Below are 23,141 nucleotides of genomic sequence, written 5' to 3'. Positions count from 1 at the left end.
TAGGCTATAAGTCCAAATTCAGGGTGTCAGCTCCAGGGGAAGGCTTTCTCTGTCAGCTCTGGAGAAAGGTCCTCATCAGTCTCCCCCTGGACTAGGAGCTTCTCCACACAGGAAACCCGGGTCCAAAGGACGCGCTCTTCTCCAGGCACCGCTTGGTGGTTTGAGGTCCCCAACTCCCTGCTTGCTTCCCTTTTATCTCTTGTAAGATAAAACATGGTGCAGGCCACACCCCAGGGAAACTCCATTTACATTGGATCAGGGATGTGACCTAGGCAAGGGTGTTACATCTCACCCTAATCCTCTTTAACCACAGCTGGATTTTTATGATTTATAAAACATAGGAAAATCACAAAATGGGAACAACCACACAATGCTGGGACTCATGGCCTAACCAAGTTGACATATATTTTAGGGGAACACAATTCAATCCATGACACTCGGGCTGTGACTCTCTTTGAAGCCCTGAACTCATCTTGCACCTCTTTGTCTTGTGAAAGTAGGACCAACCAACCAGCTTTCTTATACTTCTCATTCTGAAAAAAATTGTAGAACAGTATCAAACATGCAGTCACCCAAGAGCCTTGCTTCTCACCAATACTTGATCTGTTGGTGGTGATATTTTGAATATTAATATTGCCTCCTCACATCATGGAATAGCAGCGTCCTCTTTACTAATTGAGGGAGGGTCATCAGAGCCTTTAAGAGTGGTCAAACTTGAGAACCAGTTAGGAAAACACATTCCTTATGATTTTATTTCTCTGGAAGCACTCCCGGTACCAAATACCTTAGGCTGGATTCCCTAGAGAAGCAAAACCAGTGAAGCATGTATAGAGAGATTTGTCTCAAGGAAGTGGCTCACATGTTGTAGAGGCTGGCAGGTCCCAAGTCCATGGGTCAGGCATCAGGCTGGAGGCTTCTGAGTCACATAGCTGTACAGGGTCTGACGAACTCAAGATCAGCAGATCAGATGGTAGGCTGCTGGCTGACAGGCTGCAGAGGCTGTTGAATCAAAGTTCTGCAGGTAAGGTGGCAAGCTGCTGATTCAAGTCCTAAGAACCAGAGGTCAAATGATGAAGAGCCAAATCCAGGATCCAGAGCAAGCAAGCAAGCTGTGCCAGAATGTCTCATTATGTATTTATTGGATGCAGCCCACACCCCCAGATAAAATCCCCTTACAACTAATTGGCTGATAAATTCAGATCACATCATGGAGAATGACTGCATCATTACATAACTGCCAAATTGCATCATTATATAACTGCCAAACTGTATCATTACATAGCTGCCAAACCTCTGCCGATGGTCCAGCCAAAGTTGACACGCAACCTTAACCATCACTTTATGTATGCATTTATTTTTTGCCAAAAGTTACTTCCCTCTCTCCCCCCAAAATAAATGTAATTGGAGCTCAAAAAAGTTTATTTGAAAACTCCTGGAAGAAGTATAGTCTATAACAGCTCTTGGGAGGATCTGCCTCAGCAGGTTATGATGCCTTTACCAGTGTCCCTGAAAAATTATAGAGAATTCAGAAGGACGAATTTGGAACATGATTTTATGCCAACACTATTAACAAGTAGATGATCTTAAAACTTTATGTACTTTTTTTTTAATCTCCATCATTTTTGTTGCTTGACCTCTAAACTATTTTCTAAGACTCCTGAATTTAAGAAGCTCTGTTTATTTTAAGGACTATAACCCCTGAATAAATAATTGTTATGTAAGGTGCTGGTGGTTGTGGTAATACCAAACAGATTCTTTCCTCCTTTCTCTCACATTTCCACCTCATTGTTTTCATCTGCTCTTAATATAAGACTGAAGTACAGAGTCACACAAAATAACTTGTTAAATTTCTAAAAGCCTCTGATGTTAGAACTCACATTGGAGAATGTAAAAACTTTTGAAGTGAACAGGGCTCCTCAAACCCTAGTGTGTGTAACAGTCACCTGGAGAACAGGTTAATCATGCAGGTTTTGGGCCCCATCCCCAGAGATTGTGTATTGCAGAGCACTTGGAGAAACTGTGGTGTACGGGAGCAAGTTCAAAGAGAATCTTTAGAAACTCTTAAAAGTTTAATGACATTTATTAAAATAAAGCAAAGGGCAAAATCAGACTAATACCAGTGATATAAATGCCAAAGTAGTATGTCAGTGCTTATACAAAAAATCTGCAAGAGACCTCCTTTAAAGTGTTAAAAAGCAAAGATGTCACTTTGACGACTAACGTGCGCCTGACCCAAGCCATGGTATTTTCAGTAGCTTCATATACATGTAAAAGCTGGACAATAAATAAGAAAGACTGAGAAAGAATTGATGCATTTGAATTATGGTATTGGTGAAGAGTATTAAATATACCGTAGACTGCCAGAACAACAAACAAATCTGTCTTGGAAGAAGTATAGCCAGAATGCTCCTTAGAATCAAGGATGGGAAGACTTGGTCTCACGTACTTTAGACACGTTACCAGGAGGGACCAGTCCCTGGAGAAGGCCATCATGTTTGGTAAAGTCAGCGCAAGAGAGGAAGACCCTCAATGAGGTGGATTGACCCAGTGGCTGCAATAATGGGCTTAAGCTAGCAAGATCGTGGGGATGGCACAGAACTGGTCAGTGTTTTCCTTCTGTTGTACATAGGGTTGCTGTGAGTCAGAACCAACTAACACCACCTAACAACAAAATTTGAAAACTTTTTTTTCTACCTATACGCAGTGTTAGGCTGGCCTGAAATTATCCATTAATGAAATTTAGACTGTTGGAGGTATTGATTGCTTCAGTATCTCTTAACTTCCAAGTTTGCTGTAGAAAGTACGATGCCATTCTGGTATCTGCTCATATGATTGCCTTGTTGTATATTTTTGTTTGTTTCCTCTTTCTAGAACCTTTTAGGATCTTTTCCAGCCAGTGTATTAATGAAATGTGGGTCTTTGGGTGTGTATTTTCTTTCCTTCCTTCCCTCCCATCCTCTGGTCCTTGTTCCCTCTCTCCCTCCCTTCTTTTATTCCTTTCTTCCTTCATTTTTTTTTTTTTGTTTTGTTTGTTTTTGTTTTATTTATTGTTCTGGGCATTACTTGGGCACTTTTAATTTGGAGACTGATTTCCTTCAGTTCTTGGAAGTTTTTGGTATTATATCTTAGATGGCTTCTGCCTTTCTATTTTTCGTATTATCCCTTTCTGAAATTCCTGTTCTTCAAATGTTACATATCCTAGACTCATTATCTACTTTTGGCTGTTGTGTTTTGTTTTTCATTGCTTTATCTTTTATTCTTAGAGAGATTTTCTGATCTCTTTTAAACACTTATATTAAATTTCTCACTTTTTTTTTTTTTCTAAATGACTTACTTTGTTTTTAAAATATTCTCAGAGTTTTCATTTTGTATCTCCTTATTTTTCTTTAGGATATTAAGATGTTTGAATTTTTTTTTCCTGTTCTTTATGTTGTCTCTACATTTTCTAAGTATCTTTTTTCTATTGTTTATTTGATTTTGTTCTTTTTCTTATGTTGGAGAGTTTCATCAAATATGATCCTTTCCTATCCATATGTATACTAAAGGCACAAAAATGGTGATTGGAAGCTCTGTATGTAGGCGGGGCTTATAAACTAATGGACTTTATTGTAATCCAATCAAGTTGGACTCTCAAAATGTCATTTCTAAGTCTTTTTCTTTCGGTTGGGTAAACTGACCTAGAAATTGTTTTCCAGTCTTCTGCATAGGAGATGTGGACATGGCTGATAGCCTTCAGAGCCAATGCTATGCTTCTTTTAAAACTCACAGGTGGTCATCGCCCTTCCTCTTTTCAGGCTCACCCCATATATGCTGTCAGAGGCAACCGGAGCTTCTGATCCTTTTCAGGTGTTTGCTACAGCAAATGGCTTGCTTCTCGGATGGTCTTCCTTGTACACTTAAAGGCTTAGATTTCAGTATTTTCAGTGACCTCTGGTCCAGAGTCGGTTACCTCTGAACTATTCACATTCACAGCTTTCAAAATTTGTTGACATGCTTTTTCTATAATATCCTATCCCATTCTCTTTGTCCTAATGGTTTTATGCTTTGTTGTTGTTGTGTGCCATCAAGTTAATTCAGACTCATAGTGACCCTACGTGACAAGAGTAGAACCTCCCCATTCGGTTTCTTAGGCTATAATATTTACCAGAGCAGATCACCAGCTCTTTTCTCCCGAGGAGTGGCTGGTGGGTTTGAACCACCAACCCTTTGTTTAGCCACTGAGTGCTTAATTCTTTACTATAATTTTAGGTGTTTGTGGAAGAAATAGAGGTGAACACATCTATTCAGTCCTTCGTCTTTAATTGGGAGCATTTAATAAATTCTCCATGTATCATTGGAAATCTCTTTATAATCCCTAGTCGTCATCTACTTGTTTCCTCAGTGAAGCCTCTTTGACACCCCCAGTAAAGGGCAGATTACTTTGTTAAAGGTTCTTAAGGAATCATATCCCTTTGTAATGAAAACGCCTTTCTCAGTTTATTATTTTAGGTTTATTAGCTTCTTGTTTTTGGTTTTTTTTTTTTTTTTAAATATGTATGTTTCACACAAAACTGTGTCATGGAGCAGCGATACCTATTTTTGCTTCACTTGCATCTGTATCATAACAAGCAAATTGGAGGGAGTCGGTAAATGATTGGTTGAATGATTAAACATTTTTCTATAACAGTTCTTACTCTGCATAAATATTTATTTGGAATCTTTAAAACTGATTGCACATCAGTATTTCATACATGCAAAATAGCTTGTATAACCGTTATTCTATAAGGGGACATTTAGGTATTTCGAATTTTTAAATAAAATTCCATGAACGTTTTCCATATTTATTTCCATAGGATAGACTTAATGCATTGTTTTTGAGACATAGATAATATTGTCAGCTTTTTTTTTTTAAGTTTTATACTAATTTACACTGCATTGCAGTGTTTGAGTACCCATTTGCCTGTTACTGTTAGTAATGGTTGTCACCATTGTTTTCATTTAGCATCCTTTTTCAATGCAAAGTTTTGCGACCATTAATTCAACTTAGTATTTGTTTGAAATTCATTGCATGTATCTTGACTAATCCCAGTTTTTTGTAATAACTTTATGATAATACGTCTTCTTACTAGATGATAAAGGACATAAATGTAATCTTTTGTTGTTAGTTTTATTTTATGATTATACTTTACTTGAAACAACTTTTTAGTATTCTTCATTCCTTGGTGATTTTTTAGTATATTTTCTTATATTGATTGGATAAAAGTTTTAAAATTTACAAATAATTATAAAGTGAAAAATTTACGATAGGATCCTGATTTAAAAGTTAATTTTCCTGAAACTAGATTGATGGCTTTCATCGGATGTAGGTAAAGTAGGTAATGCTCCTCTCCTGTTATCTGGTACTTTGGACCTAAAGGCCTTTTACTCTTTTTTATGTTGCTGTTCTTGGGCTTTTGAGAGGTATGTGTTGAGATTTAGAAGTGAGGTCAGGAATGACCATCCTGCTCCTCGGACCTGAGCAGAGATTGAAATTATTCAAGGCTGATAATGATCACATTCTGAGTGGGTTTTACCAGACTTCATATAAACCTTTTTCTTTTTTTTCCCTGTTTGGATATGGAAATTGATGAAAAGATATTCGAAGAGTCTACCAAGCCAATGAGAGTAGTGCTTCATTTAAAGTACATAAGGAAAGAAGATTAGATGCTTTCATTTAGGGAGCTGTGTGAGTTTAATATGCATACATAATATATAACATTTTGTATATGTTTACATCTTTAGTATCTGTGCTTTTCATCGAGTTCCTGGTTCACATAGTAGAATGAGATATTCCATTCATACATTCAGTAAATATTTGAGAGCCTGTTATGTGCTAGACTCTCTTTTAGATGCTGAAAACACAGTAGAGAAAAGGCAGACCTAGTCCCAACCCTCACGGGTCTTCTGTTTTAATGAAGGATTGTTGTTCCTATGTGCCATTGAGCAATTCCTACTTGTAGAGACCCTTTAGGACAGAGCAGAGCTGCCCCACAGGGTTTCTTAGGCTGTGATCTTTTACAGGAGCATATTGCCAGGTCATTTCTCCTGAGGAGCAGCTGGTGGGTTCAAACCGCTGACCTTTTGGTTAGCAGCTGAGCACTTAACCACTGTGCCACCAGGGCTCCTTTAATGAAAGATAGCGATAATAAACAAACATATAGTATGGTAGATAATAATCAGTGCTATGAAGAAAAAAATACAGTGTCAAGGATCTAGAGAAGGAAAAGTTGTGTTTTAGACACAGTGGTTTGTGAAGGTCTCTCTTAAAGACTTGAATGAAGTACAAGTTTTAGGTCATATCTGAGACAAAAGCATTTGAAGCAGTACAAAGAGAAGAGGATGGACAAAGAGCGTGAAATGGGAATATGCCTAGCATGTTTGCGGAATAGTAAAGAAGCCAGTGCAGTTAGAATGGTAGAGGATAAGGGGCCAGATATTTATTCTAAGTGCAGTGGGAAGCCATAGGAGGGTTTTGAGCAGTAAAGCAACATGATCTGACTTAGGTTTTAGAAAGAATCACATTTACTGCTAAATGGAGAATAGGCTGTAGGGCAACGAGTATAGGCAAGGAGAAAGGGTATTCTGGTAGTCTGTGGAAAGGCAGCAAAGGTTGATAACAGTGTGGACAAAGGTATAGAAGGTGGGTCAGAGAGCAGAATCATCTGTTGAAAAAATTCACTCAAAGATGGAGAAAAATGCATTATTGTAATCCAGTTTTCCTTATTGTCTAAACGTCCTGTGAAGCAGACTGATAATTGGACAACAATCCCTATTCCTGTCAGTGATGATGTTGTTGTGTGCCACTGAGGCGATTCCAGCTCCTGTAGGACAGAGCAGAACTGCCCCATAGGGTTCCTGGCTGTAATCCTTAGAGGAGCAGATTGTTAGGTCTTTTTTCCCATGGAGCTACTGGTGGGTTTTCAACCAATGACCTTTTGGTTAGCAGTCCAGGGCTTAGCTGTTGCACCACCAGGGCTCTTGTCAGTAATAGAATCTCCAAATGTTATAGGGGAACAGGGCTGCACAGAGTAAAAACTGTGTTTCACAGACTTCTTTGTAGTTCTTTGTGACTAAGATTTGGCCAAAGGAATTTAAACAAAAGTGGTATATACAACTTCTGGGAAGTACCGTTAAAGGGAAGGCTTTTCCTTTCCTTTCCTTCTCCCTGTTGGCTGGAGTGCCGATGTGATGGCTAAACTAAAAGCAGCCATATTCAAGTTATTTAACCTTTTATGACACAATGTCTTCATCTTAAAACAAGAAGATACCATCTTTTAGGCTTGTTGAAAGAATTTAATAACTGGTTGTAAAGAACGTTGAGAGACCCTAAGTGATACAGATGGTTAAGCACTCAACTACTAGCCAAAAGGTTGATGGTTTAAACTCACCCAGAGGTGCTTTGGAAGATAGCCCTGACAATCCTGCTTCTGAAAGTTCGCAGCTCCAAAAACCCAATGGAGCAGTTCTACTTTACACATGTGGAGTCTCCATGAGTCAGAATCGACTCAATGGCAACTAACAACAACAATAAAGAGTTTAGAAAAGTGCCTGTCACAAGTTAAGTCCTGAAATTTTAGCCATGACTTTGAATTAGTATAGGGTCATAAAGAAAGTAATTTTTATATTATCCTGAGCAAAACATAACTACAAAAGTTAACCTATAAAATATATTAATTTCACTGTTGATGGTGTTGTCAGGTGCCATCCAGTTGGTTCCGACTCCTAGCAACCCTGTGTACAACAGAACGAAACACTGCTCAGTCGTGTGCCATCCTCACACTCATTGCTATGCTTGAACCCATTATTGTAGCCACTGTGTCAATCCATCTCATTGAGGGTCTTCCTCTTTCTCACTCACCCTGTACTTTACCAACCATGATGTCTTTCTCCAGGGACTGATCCCTCCTGCTAACATGTCCAAAGTATGTGAGATGTAGCCTTGCCATCCTTGCTTCTAAGGAGCACTTCTTCTAAAACAGATCTGTTTGTTCTTTTGGCAGTCCATGATATATTCAGTATTCTTCACCTGCACTTCAATTCAAAGCGTCAGTTCTCCTTATTCATTGTCCTGGTTTCACATACATATGAGGCAATTGAAAACACCATGGCTTGGGTCAGGTGCACCTTATTCTTCAAGGTGACATCTATGCGTTTTAACACGTTAGGTCTTTTGCAGCAGATTTGCCCAATGCAATGTGTCATTTGATTTCTTGACTGCTGCTTCCGTGAATGTTGATTGTGGATCCAAGTAAAATGAAATCCTCGACAACTTCAGTCTTTTCTCACGATGTAGATTATTGGTCCAGTTTTAAGGATTTTTGTTTTATTTTTTATTGTGCTTTAGGCGAAAGTTTACAGTTCAAATCAACTTTTCATATAGAAACTTCTACACATATTGTTATGCAACACTAGTTGCAATCCTTATAATGTGACAGCACGCTCCCGCTTTCCACTCTGAATTTCTTGTGTCCATGCAATCAGTTCCTATCCTTTCCTGCCTTCTCATCCTACCTCTGGACAGGAGCCGTGCATTCGGTCTCATATGTCTGCTTGAACTAAGAAGCACACTCTTCACGAGCATTATTTTTGTTGTTTATAGTCCCGTCTAATCTTTGTCCGAAGAGTGGGCTTTGGGAATGGTTTTATTTCTGGGTTAACAGAGCACCTGGGGGCTGTGGCTTCAGGAGTTCCTCCAGCCTGTCAGACCATTAAGGCTGATCTTTTACGTGAATTTGAGTTCTGTTCTGCACTTTTCTGCCACTCCATCAGGGACTGTCTGTTGTGTTCCCTGTAAAGGTGGTCATTGATGGTAGCTGGGCACCATCTAGTTCTTCTGGTCTCAGGCTGATAGAGTCTCTGGTTTATGTGGGATTTTTGTTTTCTTTATGTTGTGGTATAATCCATACTGAAGGCTGTGGTATTTGATCTTCATCAGTAGGTGCTTCAAGTCCTGTTCACTTTTAGCAACCAAGAATTTCAGTGTAGTAGAGGAAAAGTGATTGGATAATTTAAAAATGAGTCTAAATTTATTTCACTTTGGAATATTTTAATAATTTTATCGAGATTTTCCTCCTTGAAGGAACTATATTTTAGAACATGTGTAGAAATATACATCTATTTGCAAATAGGTATCTGTCTTTTAAACTTTCCACATTTTCCGTATTTTTCAATCCATTCAAAGCCAAGATGTCAAAAGACTATTCACAGTGAAAATATCTTGTTACCAGTATCTCAAGATAAATAAACAGTGAACCTTATTAGAGCATAATTATGTGGCAATTGAAAGTTGAGTGTCTTTCAGGGTGGAAATAGGCTTCAGACTTATGGCTTTGCACAATTTAATTTTCTAGGGAGCCATGCCTAAATCCCTGGGCTTAGTTAAATACTCCTTTGAGTTTTTTATAAAGCATACGAACAAAAAAGTTGGTAGTTCAAACCCACCCAGAGGTGCCTTGGAAGTAAGATCTGGTGACTTACTTCCTAAAGGTCACAGCCTTGAAAACTCTATGCAGAAGTTTTCCTCTGTACACATGGGGTTGTCATGAGTCAAAATTGACTCAACAACTAACAACAACATACTGTATATAACTCTTTTACACTTGGCAGATTTTGTTGAAATTGTATAATTGTGTCTTTCTCTTTGAGCAGTCATACAGGTTTCCACTTTTGTAGGATTTTTTTCTTTTTAAATCTCGAGTAAGAAATAATAGTAATTTTTCCAAGTCCTAAATTGTTCTCTAAATTGGGCCATCTCTGACAAGAATTTTTTTTATGACAAGATGTTTAGAGATAAACATAATTTGATAAAAAGCTCTGATACTTCCAAGTAGTGCTCCATCTAGCTTAGGGAAGCTTGGCTTTCTAGTTCTGTGCCTGTTTTTTACTCTCCTATGTTTTTTTGTGTATACGTGAAGGAGCCCTGGTGGCGAAACCCCATGGTTAAAGGGCTTGGCTGCCAACAGAAAGGTTTTAGTTTGAACCCACCAGCCACTGCACAGGAGAAAGATGTAGCAGGCTTGTTCCCTAAAGATTACAGCCTTGGAAACCCCGTGGGCAATTCCACTCTGTCCTATAGGGTCACTAGGAGTCAATCAACTCAGCCTCAGCGAGTATATGCATATGTGTGTATAAAACCAAAAACCAAACCCATTGCCATCAAGTCAGTTCTGACTTACAGTGGCCATATATAGGTATGTATATACTTACTGTATGGAGGGAGCCCTGGTGGTGCCGCGTGGTTAAATGATCTGCTGCTAATTAAAGGTTGGCAATTGAAACCCACCAGCTGCTCTGCAGGAGAAAGATGTGGCAGCCTGCTTCCCTAAAGATTTATGCCTTGGAAACCGTATGGGGTAGTTCTACCCTGTCCTATAGGGTCACTGTGAGTCAGAATTGACTTGACGGCAGTGGGTTATATACAGTGTATCTATGTGTACTCATTTTAAGGTGAAAATTGAATTATCTTTGACACTCGGTCTTGCTTTAATAGATGATCATAACTTCTAACTTGATGATTAAAGCAAAAGCCAACAGACAAGCTCTGTCTTATATGGGATTCCGGTTGCCTGAGAGTCTGTTCTAACTCCTGGTGATCCCGTATGTGTCAGAACTGTGCTCTGTAGGGTTTTCAATTTTATTGAAAGTAGCTTGCCAAGTCTTTCTTCCAAGGAGCCTCTGCATAGACTTAAGCCTCCAACCTTTTGGTTAGCAACCAGGCACGTTAACTGTTTGTACCACCTAGGGGGACCCCCTTATGTGGGATATTTGAATATAATAAAGGACCCTTAGAGCATAGAGTCCTTGCTAAGGCGGTAAAGGTATGTGCAGTTTAACCTGCATTCCTTACTGATGTCAAATTCATTCAGATATTTATTGCTCACCCTTTTGGTGACAATGCATTACATGGTATCGTAGTGTCTTTTTAAAGGGACTGTGCCACAAGTAGCTGAAATGCAACTTCAAAGGCATTTAATTTTTAGCTATTCTCTAAATCGATTTAATGTGCTTTCCTATATCAGCAATTCAGGCAATAGAGAAGACTCTTATATTTTGATGGGCCAAAAATAATGATCGTTCTCACTGTTGGTATTTGGTGTTTTAGTCAAACAAGTGTTTTGTTATACAAATGCTGGCTAAGCCATAGTATGTTGTATGTCTACCTCTTCACGGCAGTATGTGGTGGTGTAATTGTCTTGCATTTAGTAAATGCATAATTCTGAATGAAGAGTGACCCCAAGAAAATACTATGCTTTTAAGCTTTAATCTTTTAATTTTTACATCATTAATCAACTTTGAACAGGTTAAACTTCTAGTAGCATTTGTAATGATGCATTTAAAATGTTTTCGTTAAGTTTATTTATACACAACTATATAAAACCACATGGAATTTAATGTATTAGTTGTTTTTTATTTAGGAATATTAATATTTTTTTCCTTTAAGTTTTATATTGTATTTTTTGGAAAAAATAGTTAAGTAGAGAAAATCACAAACGGCTTTGAAAAGATGAAGCAAATTTTCATCTCATTAAATTCTGTAGGACTAGGATACCTACGTTATGTCTCCATTTCAAAAACCAGTAGGCTTTATTCTGCTTTCTGCTGGCGTTGCCCCCAAATCACATTGTGATCTTATGAGACAGGGGCTAAGGTTAACTCTTTGTTTGTTTTCAACTTGAGTCAAAAATATTTTTAGTTAATATACTTGGAGTTAAACATTAGCTTTTTAGTTCTTAAGAAAAATGCTGTGTTAGTAGTTCCTGTCTCTCCACCCCCCAACCCCTGATTTTTTTTGCATTTTCAAATAGCACCATAATCTTCAAACTTCATTTTTCTGTCTCATCTTAAAGGTCGATTGAGCTATCCACACCCAGGGACTGACAATCTGTTGATGTTAAATGGTAAGTTCTATAAAACATTTTGTTTTCAATTGGTTTATATAAATAAATGATTGAATACATGTTTCATAACTCTGCCACAATTAGTCATTTTATAAATATAAAATAAAGCTATACTTATTCCTGTACACAAAGCAAAATTAGGAGTTTGAGTAGATTCTGACGATAAACTTTATATGTAAAAAGTATCCATGAAGTGTGTTTGTGGCAGTCTGATATAATTCATTGATTACTGACTGGGGGCAGCCCAGAGTTTGAATAATGTCTTTCTGGTTTAAGGTATCACCTTGGACAAGTAACTTCATTCCCGTGAGCCTCAGTTCCTCTGTATGTGAAATGAGAATTACAGTCTCACGGTTTATCGTGAGGATTAAATGAGATGTTTGTAAAGTTAGTACAACTAGTTACTTTGTAATGGCACCGGGGTTTATATTTAACTAAGGAGTATATTGGTAACTCTGAATATGATGGTCACATTGACTTAATTTATTCTAAAGAGAAAGCATACATAATGAAGTTTACCAGAGGTAGAAAAAGAATGAATACACTTTCATTGAGTTTTTTTTTTTTTTCTTTCAATTGAACAAACATTGGCATATTCAGAGCATCCCAGTACTTAGCACATCCACGATTGTGGGAGTAGGATGGAGGATTAAAATATCCTTCATGAAAGTATTTTTAAATCTGAGGGTGGGTGGGGTGAGGGAAGTAGGAAGAAGAAGGAATGTGGCAGAAATAGTACTTACTTTAAAAAACATACTATCATTAGAATAGCTTGACTCTTCTATTTCAACTAAATCTTTGTTGGAAAAAAGATAGCAGTGAAGGTGGGGAGCAAAGGTTGTATGACAGAAAGATGGAAATAAAGTTCAGGCTACCTCAGAGATTATCAGGGTTGGTAGGATTTGGGGACTGACAATAAAATTGAAGAAGCAGGGCATCGGGTAAGTAGATTGATTGGTTCATTCAGCACTTGCCTGTTAGGTATGGAATTGCCCATCACACTCCAGCCTAGCCTAAGCACTAATCCAACCCACTGCTGTTGAGCTGATTCTGACTCATAGCAACTTCATAGGAATTCCAAGGCTATAAATCTGTATGGGAGCAGACATATCTTTCTCCCGCGGAGCCACTGATGGTTTCGAACCACTGACCTTTTGGTTAGCAGTTGAGTTCTGTAACCACTGCATCACCAGGGCTCCTACCAGTCTAAGCACTAGCTTATCTAATTAGCAAGGCTCTTTAAGGTTGGTAAGGGGTAGAATTGTAAAGGTACTAACAGTGGGGCCAGAGTGAGTACTCTAGGCTGAGGCCATATCCAGGCCACAGTCATGAGCTCAGCAAATTAGGTATTTACACAAACTTTGACTAGACAGGTACTAGGAATTGCATTCCAGGACTTCATTCAATATTTTTTCTACCGTGGAAGAAAAAAATATATAATTGAGTAGCAGAATTCTGAACTCTAAATCTGACTGAAAATGATATTATTGAAATCAAGTTTACAAAACTGAAAATAGCTTGTAATTTTTATTATTCTCTAGGCTTGATTTATAAAAAAGATGTTATATTTAGGTACTAATAAATTATTTATAAATTAGTCCTAACTTCCTAAAGTTCTTTAATTTTTTAACATACTGTGGTAGATATCGGAGCCCTGGTGGCGCCAGTGGTTAAGCATTTGGCTGCTAACCAAGAGGTGGGCAGTTCAGATCTACAAGCCCCTCCTTGGAAACCTTGTGGGGCATTTCTACTTTGTCCTATAGGGTTGCCATGAGTTGGTATCGACTCAATGGCAACAAGTTTTTGGTAAATATCATTTACCTTTCTATATTTTAACTTTTAAATAAGAAGTTCAATTGAAAAAAAATTAATTCAAGTATGTTTCACAGATTCTGTAAAAATCTCTTTGAAGGAAAGAGCGGTGGTTAAACCATTTGAATGCTAACCAAAAGGTCGGCAGTTCAAACCCACCAGCTGGTTCTCTAGAGAAAGATGTGGCAGTCTGTTCCCATAAAGGTTACAGCCATAGACATCCTATGGAGCAGTTCTCTTCTGTCCTATAAGATTGCTCTGAGTTGGAATTGACTCGGTGGCAATGGATTTATTCTATAATTTGTTAAATCATTCACAGATGTTCTTAGATTTCTAAACGGGTAATAAGATGGGATGATCCAGAAGTATATGTAATCACAATAAAATATGTCAGTTATGTGTAAACAAAAAGCTTAGTAGCCAGACTGTTTTTACAACTTATATTTTTGGTTACACTAAACATTATTTAAAATGTTAAGTTGAAAAGTATTTCATTACATAGTAGACACTAGAGTATTTCTTCAAGAGTTACAGAGTATGGACAATTTTTTTCTTTTTTTTTACTAGCTGAGCACCCTTAGTACTTGGCCATTTCGTGCCACATGCATACTAAGTACAGTAAGCCAACTTAGAAATTCTGAACTGGTGAGGGACTAGGGGAGAAAAAAATAAAATGAAACTAGGACATCAAACTGTTTTTAGGTCAGTAAAAGGGACAGTTTTGACCCAAAAAGAAAAAAAAAATTTTTTTTTTTTAATCACTTGGGATTATTGTCTGAGAGGGGAAGCAAGAATCGGAAATTGGCTATGTTTAGGGGATAAGGAGATTTTTTTCTTTTTAGTATGTCACCAGTTTAACTCACTGTTAGGCAATTGGTTAAGTAAGTTGTTGACTGAAGCAACAAGCCTAGCTAATAGTATTGGGTTTTGAAAATCAATATTTAGTAATAAATTATACAGTATTTATAGTTTAACAGCAGTTCATAGTGGTTGGTACCACAAACTCTAAAGCCAGATTATCTGGGTTTAAACCCAATTCTGCTGTTTCTAGCAGTATAACCTTGAACAGCTTATCTAACCTCACTTTGACTCAGTTTCTTCGTGTCTAAAATAGAGCTAACAGCCTGCCTCCCTCAGGGAGTTGTGAGTGAGTGAGGTCATTCCTGTCAAGTATTTAGAACAGTGCCTGACAGTAAATGTGAGCTGCTGTGATGGGAATGTGATGCTGATAATGAAAGGGTAAAAATCATGTCCTATGAATCGGAAATGTTTACATTGGAGAATATAACATCAAGAGAAGACAAAAACTGTCATATAGTGAACAAAAAAGATTTATGTTATTGCAGAAAGCTAAACTGGGACCATTTGGTAGAACTCATACAGGAACAAAATTTGGCTCAATAAAAGCAAGATAACTCTCAGTCAGTGTTTTGTAAAGTGTTTCTTACCACCTTTGGTGGTACCCAAGGTGACTTTTGATGGCACACAGGTACACATTAAAATAACTGTGTGACTGTTAGACAAAGAATATTCTTTAGTAAGTACATAACTGGCAGAAATCTAATGTTACAGTGATTCTAGGCCGGAGTCCATTTAATAAAAAGAATAACATAAATAATAGTATACTTTTTATGCAGATACGGCAAATATTATTTATGATTCTACTTTGTTGTGTGCAATCAAATTGATTCCAACTCCAACAGTTAACTAGCAGTTACAGTTAAACTTTGCAGATTTTCCTTTTAGTAGGGATAAGTAAGGAGTGGAATAAAGGTGAGGAAGTTGATCAGACTAGGTGAAGGTATGAAGTTCCTCTAGCAAATTCTTAATTCTGAGCCTCTGTGAATTCACATATTTAAAAAAAAAAGTAGTATAATACAACCCTGTTTATATCATGAAGCTGTATAGATCTAAAAAAATTTAAAAACAATTTAAAAATGCCATAGAAATATAACTGCAAACAGGCTCCTACTTCTGAGCAGACCATCATCCTCAGAGTGGTAAAGGTGAATTGACTGATGGAGAGTGCCATTACTCAGTAATTCAGATGTTGTAAAAGAGTCCAAATTTAGCGTCCAGAAGCAGTGTAGGGAAGTCACATTACGTAGGAATGTGTAGATTGTTTAAAAAAAAAAAGCCAGGTTAAGTATTGTCTGAAGTTACAGTGACAGCATGAATGTTTATATTTCTGGGTGCATAAATCTTATACTTTTTATTATCAGAAGTAAAAAAAAATCACTTCTTTTTTCTGTAGTAATGAAGAGCAATAGAATATAATGTCTCATTCAGGTATTCGTTTGAGTTTGGATTACATTGTACCTACCTCATCCATCTCCCAAGGAAAACAGTTTACATTTTTAGTACCTATAATTTTTCAAAAGAAGAAATAGAGCAGAAGTATGGGGGTGGTATTAGCAGGCTGGTTTGAGATTTAAGTTTGCCTTGATTACCCCCATAGATCCATGTATATAATGAAGAGCTTGCTGTATTTTGCGGGGAGGAGAGAAGTTTAATTAAGGAAATTTACTCAGTAACAGAATTGTATTTCTGGAGGCAGAGCTCTACATAATCTGTATTAAGTCATGAAAATAGTGAACTGGGATATTCCATCAGTTCTTTTTTATGCTAATGGAAGTGATGGAGTAGATAACAGCAAATTTATTTTGGGTCTTGAAAAGGACCATCATTGAGGAGGCATGTTTCTCTCCTTAATTTTTTAAGTAAGATTATTGGGACCCCAGTACCAAATTGTGAAACCACTTGCATAGGAGAGGTCTTCAGGCTTTGCTCAGAGCTGCCTTACTACCTTTGTGTGTGTGTCTGTGTGTGTCTGTGTGTGTGTCTGTGTGTGTGTCTGTGTGTGTTAAAGCGCTAATTTAGTTTTTAATTTTTTGTTTAAATCAGGCGTATTTTTTATAATCTTCATAAACTATATGTACCTGAAATTTAATGTTGTAAATACAATTTTTGAAAATCAAATTGCTCACTTTTTCTCTAAAAGAGTTTGGAGGGGCATATTGTTTAAAGAAGTCTTTTCTAAAAATGTGTAGTGAGTAGTCACTTAATGATTTTCTTTTCTCCCTGGGTTTTTTTTGGTAATTCGTAGTCTGAGTTATCACTATATACTCCAGAAACATACATAGAGTTATCACAACACATTTCAGAAATTCACAAAGATACATTGGTAGGAAGGAGCACACAAACCATTGTTTAGTATGATGGTAGCAGTTTGGTTATTTCCATGACAGAGAATAGGAAATGGTTCACATAATTTAGCAGCTTCTGCAGTCAGCTCTATTTTTGGTAATGTAGAGACTTGGAATCTGAGAGCTGTCCAAAAAATAAGTGGAATAGCTCTTTACAGGATTCTAAAATTACTCAGGTATGAGATAGTTGGAGAAATTTTCTGATTATGCCTGGGCCTAGGAATGAGATGAAACCTTAAGATGCTGTGTACATTTGTATACATTTTTACTATTTTAGTATTGAGTAGGCTCAGCTAAGAACATAACAGCTATGAACATAAATTGGTTATGATGATATTAATTGTGTGCCCATTATAGCTTCATCATAATTCACAATTTGACTGTAAACTTCATGAGAAGTTTCAGTTGTTTTATAAATCGCTGATCTTCTACACCCATGAATAAAATTCCCCAAAGCAAATTAATACCGGAGGAGTTTGTGCTTAGGCCATGCTTAGGATAAGCAGGAAGCCCAACTCCTGAGACTGTTGTGTTTTGCAGTGTTTGGGGCTTCTTGACCATTTCCAGGCTTAATACAATTGCTACGGCCTCAGAAACTTTACTTGCTTAGGCTCCGTTCTGTAGCCTACTTGATAAGAAAAGTTTTCTCTCTTAAAATTCCCTTTTTTTTTTTTTTTTCCACTGTTGATCTCCATCTCTTTGAGACCCTGTTTTGTTTTGTTTTTTAAAGCCTTACAAGTCTTAGAAGACCCAGACAACAAAACTTCTAATTGCACTTCTCCCCCACCCTAATTCCAAGCTAATATATAGGTCAGGCAAGCAATGAAATAAGTCTGCCAGGCTTTGGGGTACTTAGAGTTTAAGGACCAATTAAGTCTGCGATAGATTATCTAGCTAAATAAAGATATTAGAATGGCGGAAATACATGTGAAGCTAGTTTATATAAAAGCTGTGCTGTGGCTTTTATATTTATTGACTTGGCTTATATCTTAGCAGTATAAATGACTAAAAGAGTTGCTAAATTTTCCCCCCTCCTTATCGTAGAGGTACTCGTGCTGTATCCTTACCTTGTAGACTTGCTTATCTATAATAAAGCCTAAGTATAAAATAAAAAATATGTTTTGTAAAACTTTTGTATGAGAGACTGTTTAACAATGTGAAATTTTATCTTTTAATCTTATAATTTTTATACTTTTGGGGAGAGTACATTTCTGACAAATTTTAATACATAACCTTGATTTGTTATTTGTTTATCCAGCATTGATTTTTTTCCCCAGACCTAAAAAATCTATTAACATGAATTAAAATCTTAATAGTCAGTTTTTAACTTATTGTCTGGACTTTATAGATCACTTCAAGTGGTAAAAATATTTATTGTGTACCCAGATTTGAGGGAGAAGAGTTAACTTAAAAACAACTTGTGGGCTTTAACAAACTGATGGTGTTGTATAATCATTAATCCTTTATTCAACTAATTTAAGTTTTAATGGATTGTTTTGATTTTTTACATCCTATCTAAGCTGTGTAGGCTTTGATTATCAGTTAATATTGTTCTGTGTTCTTACTCTTCTCAGTCCTCCAGCACTTCTTCCATGTGAGGGCTTAGTATATGTGGATTGAATCTGAATAGCTATTTGTTGGACTACATATGCCGTATAACTCTATAATAAGTTGAAAAATTAAAATTTAACTCCACTTGTTTCCATTCATTTAGAAAATTATTTGGGATGTTATTTAACCGTAAAGTGTTGCATATTCCTAGCCTAATGACATGAAAAAATTTTTATTTGTGATTTTTAACACAATTGAATGAGTGTAAATTAATTATACATGTTTTTTGTTAATCTCATGGAGTTTTTAAAACAGTCCAGGTGATATATTACATATAATAAAAGTGCTTTGTAAATGATAACATACCATGCAAATCTTATATAGTGACATTATTGCCATAACTCTTAAAACAAAGTAGCAGTAATTTCCAAATGCCCACATAGCTTCTCATATCACAGATACTTGTATATGTGGGCTTATTTTTAGTTCTGACATTTTACAATTTGTCCTTTGTTTACATGCAGCAAGGAGTTATGGGCGAAGACGAGGTAATTCACTTCTGTTTGCTATGGTATAACTGTTTCTAATTGGGTTTTACTGATCAGTGTTATAATTAATTATTCCATATTTTTTACATAAAGTCTAAAAATTCACAGAATTGTATTTTGATTTGAGCACTTAAATGTTGTCATTTTGAATCTTAAATCTCTTAACCTTTTAAAAATCACATTTTAATACTTATTTATTAAATGTTCTCCTTTGAAAGTGTCCAGATTTTAAGCTATTTTAAAAAATGTGTTATTATACTTTTTAAAATAAAGCTGCTGTTTGTTCACTTCAGAAGTATGTTTAATGAACGTTAGTGAGAGTGACGTACAATAATGATTATTCTACTGTCTAAATCTGTAACTGATTATTTGTCTTGCCTATTTTATGGTATATCATTTAGGACTGTAGATTATGAATTTTAATTTTAACCCAGTAGAAAATACCAAATAGATGATTGTTAGCACCGATTTATAGAGATCGAGTTGCTAATATTTCTCTGTCTTATAAGAATATAATTGTTCTCTCTCTCACATACCGTATACACACTCACACACTCTTTCTTCCCCTCTCCCCCACAACATTCTTCGCCTTAGGGCTGTTGTGTAGTATCTTAAGAAAAAGCTAGGACCGGGCGGTGCAGGACAGTTATTAGACTCCCTAAGTAAGCAGCTGACATTTTTTTTGTGGCTTAAGCTTTGCCTCTCCTTTTTCCATGTACAGAAATTGAGAGGGAGAGAAGTAAATGAGATGAAACGAAGCAAAAGTCAGTTTTTACTACTGGATTACCCTTACATAAGTAGTAATCATGATACTTATATAGCGCTGCTTCTGGAGTGCCATACTGATTGAAAAGGGTTTTCGTCAACCTCTGAAATCTCCCTTCAACCCAGGAAGATAGACAGTACTAGTAATGCCCTTTGATAAGTTTTAGTCAAGTGTGTGTGTACTTCGAAAACAAGCAAGCAAAAGCGTTTGCCACCACTGACAACTGAAACTACTAGTTTATATCCTTTAGTGGGATTTCTAGTTATGTATTTCAGATCATCTGAATTTAACTTCATTTTTAAAATCTGGTTTCATTAAATACTTGACCGAATCTCTTGGTTCTTTGGTTTTCTGACTAAAAAATTAGAGGGAACAGAACCTTAGACCTCAGAAAGATGAAGCTCAGTAACTTTCCGAAGACTGTTATTAGCAAGCTGGTAAGAGAGGAGAGTTTAGAACTTTAGTACCTGTTTTCACACCTGTGGATTAGCTTACTTTACTGTGTTTTTAATATGGACATCAGTCCTCTTGAAAACAGCACCACTTACTGGCCTATGATTCTGAGGTATTTTTGAAACTATAGACCAATTCAGGACTCTTTTCTTATGTATGTACTTTTGTCTTTTAGCTTTAGTGACTTACGTTATAGTCGAATTTAAATCCAGTGTAAATACTATAATAAAAGAAGTTCTTTGGAGCAAGGTATAAAAAAAAAAATAGTGTTGTAGTTTATCTTCTCTTATCCCTGCTTAATAGTTGTAGACTGTGATTATATTAAGAAAAAGCTAAAATTTCTTGCCGTGCTTTGAGGTAGGAACCTACTACCACCCTTATGTATCTTTCTCCCCTGAAAGCTAGAAAGAGTTGCATTCTTCAGAGCAGCCTGAACACCAGCGTTAGGAAGGAGGAAGACTATCACGTGGTTTTAAGATTCCTGGGAAAAGCCTCATTTAGGACAGAATAGTTGTCACATGTGTTTGGCTTAGTGGCACAGGGGTTATAAATAACACCTGAATTTTCCTCTCAAATTACATAGCATTCATAATTTTTTTATTCAGTCCTCTGTTGATATTAGGAGTTTGCTTTTAAATTTTTTATTTTCATGGTCAGATGAAAATTACATCCATTTGAAATAGTTATTGAGAGATTTCACTTAAATTTGAGAGTACCTTGACATGATAGGAGTCTTGGTGATGCAGTGGTTAAGAACTCGGCTGCTAACCAAAAAGGTAAGCAGTTCGAATCCACCAGCTGCTCCTTGGAAACCCTATGGCACAGTTCTGCTCTATCGTATAGGGTTGCTATGAGTCGAACTCTACTCGAGGGCAACGGGTTTGGTTTTTGACATGATAAGTAATAAAACATTAAGAAAAAAAAAGAAAGAACCCACATATTGAAAGAATGACTTAAAGAAAGGGTTACAAGTAGTATCCTAGCTGTCTTCCTATTTTCTACTCATTTTTTCCCCATGTCATACCAGATGCAGAGTCCCTGGGTGTTAAAAAGAGTTAACGTGCTCGGCTGTTAACTGAAAGATTCGGGTCTACCCAGAGGTACCTCGGAAGAAAGCCCTGGCTGTCTGTTTCTGAAAAATCATCCATTGAAAAGCCTGTGGGGCACAGTTCTATTCTGACACACATGGGGGTTGCCATGAGTCAGAGTTGCCTAAAAGGCAACTGAGTTTTTTTGTTTTTAATTCTAGATATAATATCAGTCTTAGATAACCTCTAAAATACCAAAACAAAACAAAACCAGTTGCCATCGAGTTGATGCCATCTCATAGTGATGCTGTAGGACAGAGTAGAACTGCCCCAGAGGGTTCCCAAAACTGTTAATCTTTACAGAGGCAGACTGCCACATCTTTCTTCCACAGCAGTGGATTTGAACCCTCTACCTTGTGTTTAGCAGCTGAGTGCACAACCAATGGACCATCAGGGCTCCTTTTAAACTACCAAGGGTTCCCTTTTATGAGCTTTATGTTTAGGAACATTTGGCTCATAAAAGTGCATTTATTCATTTATTTAGCCATTAAAAACAAAAAAAAACTTCATACATATCAGATCTTTTATTCATGTGGGATGTGTTAAAAACACTGAGTTGATATAATTGTTGCCAAAAATAAGACATGGCTCTCAACTGGTGAAGCAGTAGGTAAGCTATTACTTTTATAAGGCATTTTAATCTCGTAGTCTACTTGAGGAAGAACTTTTTCTGTCTTACTTTCCCTTTGGCATACCTTTCGGGCCAGGCATAGAGTAGGCTAACTGTTTTCATTTAAAAGACGTCTCACTTGACTATGAAGTGTCAAATCAAATGGCTAAAAAATGACTATATTTTAATTTCCTTAATAATGTCAATAAGAACTTTACATCCAAAAAAAAAAAATTTTTTTTTTTTTTTTTACATCAAGATGACTGTAAATATTAATTTATGAGATATACCTAGGAATAATAGAAAATTGTATTTGAGGCATAATTAAGAAAAAGAAAAAAATTGTTTTCCTGCATCTCTATCCTCTGAGAAGGAGCCCTGGTGGCACGGTGGTTAAGTGCTCAGCTGCTAACCAAAAGGTTGGCAGTTCGAACCCATCAGCCACTCCATGGGAGAAAGATGTGGCAATCTGCTTCCGTGAAGACATAGCTTTGGAAACACTATGGGGCCGTTCTACTCTGTCACATGGGGTTGCTGTGAGTCAGAATCAAGACAAAAGCAATGGGTTTGTTTGTTTCTAGCCTCTGGGAGCCATAAAGAAGTCTTCCACTTCAGAGCTGCCTGGAGGCTGGCTTTAGGAAGGAGGAAGACTCTCAATTGGAGAGCAGACATTAAAATAAGGAAAATTATCTAGCTTTATTATTTATCCTTTCAGTGTTGCTTCCATTCCATTCTGGGAGTGAACATGTTGGCCTGGGACTGGAGTAGAATGGGGATTTCGAAGGGAGGTGGGAAGCATAACTTAAGCTCCACTGTCAAAATATTTCTCATCACAGTCTGCTCCTTTGGTAAAGAACTAAAGAGCTACTGCGCTCCATTAGGAATAAAAAAGAAACTTGTGTTAGTAGATTACCTATGGAATGGGAGGATTTGACAAATAATTTTAAAGGAGAACAAGTTAGGAAGTTCAGTTAAAGAGGTTGGATTTATTCATAATCATGTAGCCATTCAGATTTACGTAATATAGTATTACTAATAAGTGTTACTCTAGCGTTGTGCCTGGATTTTCTGATTTGATTAGATTTGGTTTCGCCTCATTTGACTCTTAAACAGTCTTGTGAAGTAGCCAGAGCAAGTGAGTTTTTGAACACATAATTAAGAATATCTCCAGTTTTCTCTAATTTACCTTTAT

At 36.8% G+C, this 23,141-nt stretch overlaps 1 protein-coding gene across 11 annotated transcripts in view; it reads left to right on the top strand.

Moving 5' to 3' along the window:
• The window catches only part of CPEB2 (cytoplasmic polyadenylation element binding protein 2), a 71,110-nt gene that overhangs the window by 21,678 nt on the left and 26,291 nt on the right, over positions 1–23,141 (top strand). For 6 of the 11 annotated variants that reach the window (XM_049886491.1, XM_049886486.1, XM_049886485.1 and 3 more), the window contains 2 exons: positions 11,865–11,915; positions 19,009–19,032. The exons of 2 other annotated variants lie outside the window; for them this stretch is intronic. In XM_049886491.1, coding sequence (XP_049742448.1) covers positions 11,865–11,915; positions 19,009–19,032 — 75 coding nt within the window. The remainder of the gene's footprint in view (positions 1–11,864; positions 11,916–19,008; positions 19,033–23,141) is intronic. 3 more of the 11 variants (XM_049886492.1, XM_049886489.1, XM_049886488.1) reach the window with 1 other exon arrangement.

The sequence above is a fragment of the Elephas maximus genome, chromosome 5, assembly GCF_024166365.1.
Source record: "Elephas maximus indicus isolate mEleMax1 chromosome 5, mEleMax1 primary haplotype, whole genome shotgun sequence".
Classification (NCBI taxonomy): Eukaryota; Metazoa; Chordata; class Mammalia; order Proboscidea; family Elephantidae; genus Elephas; species Elephas maximus.
Note: the sequence above shows the minus strand (reverse complement) of the source record. Positions and strands in the feature narration are given on the sequence as shown.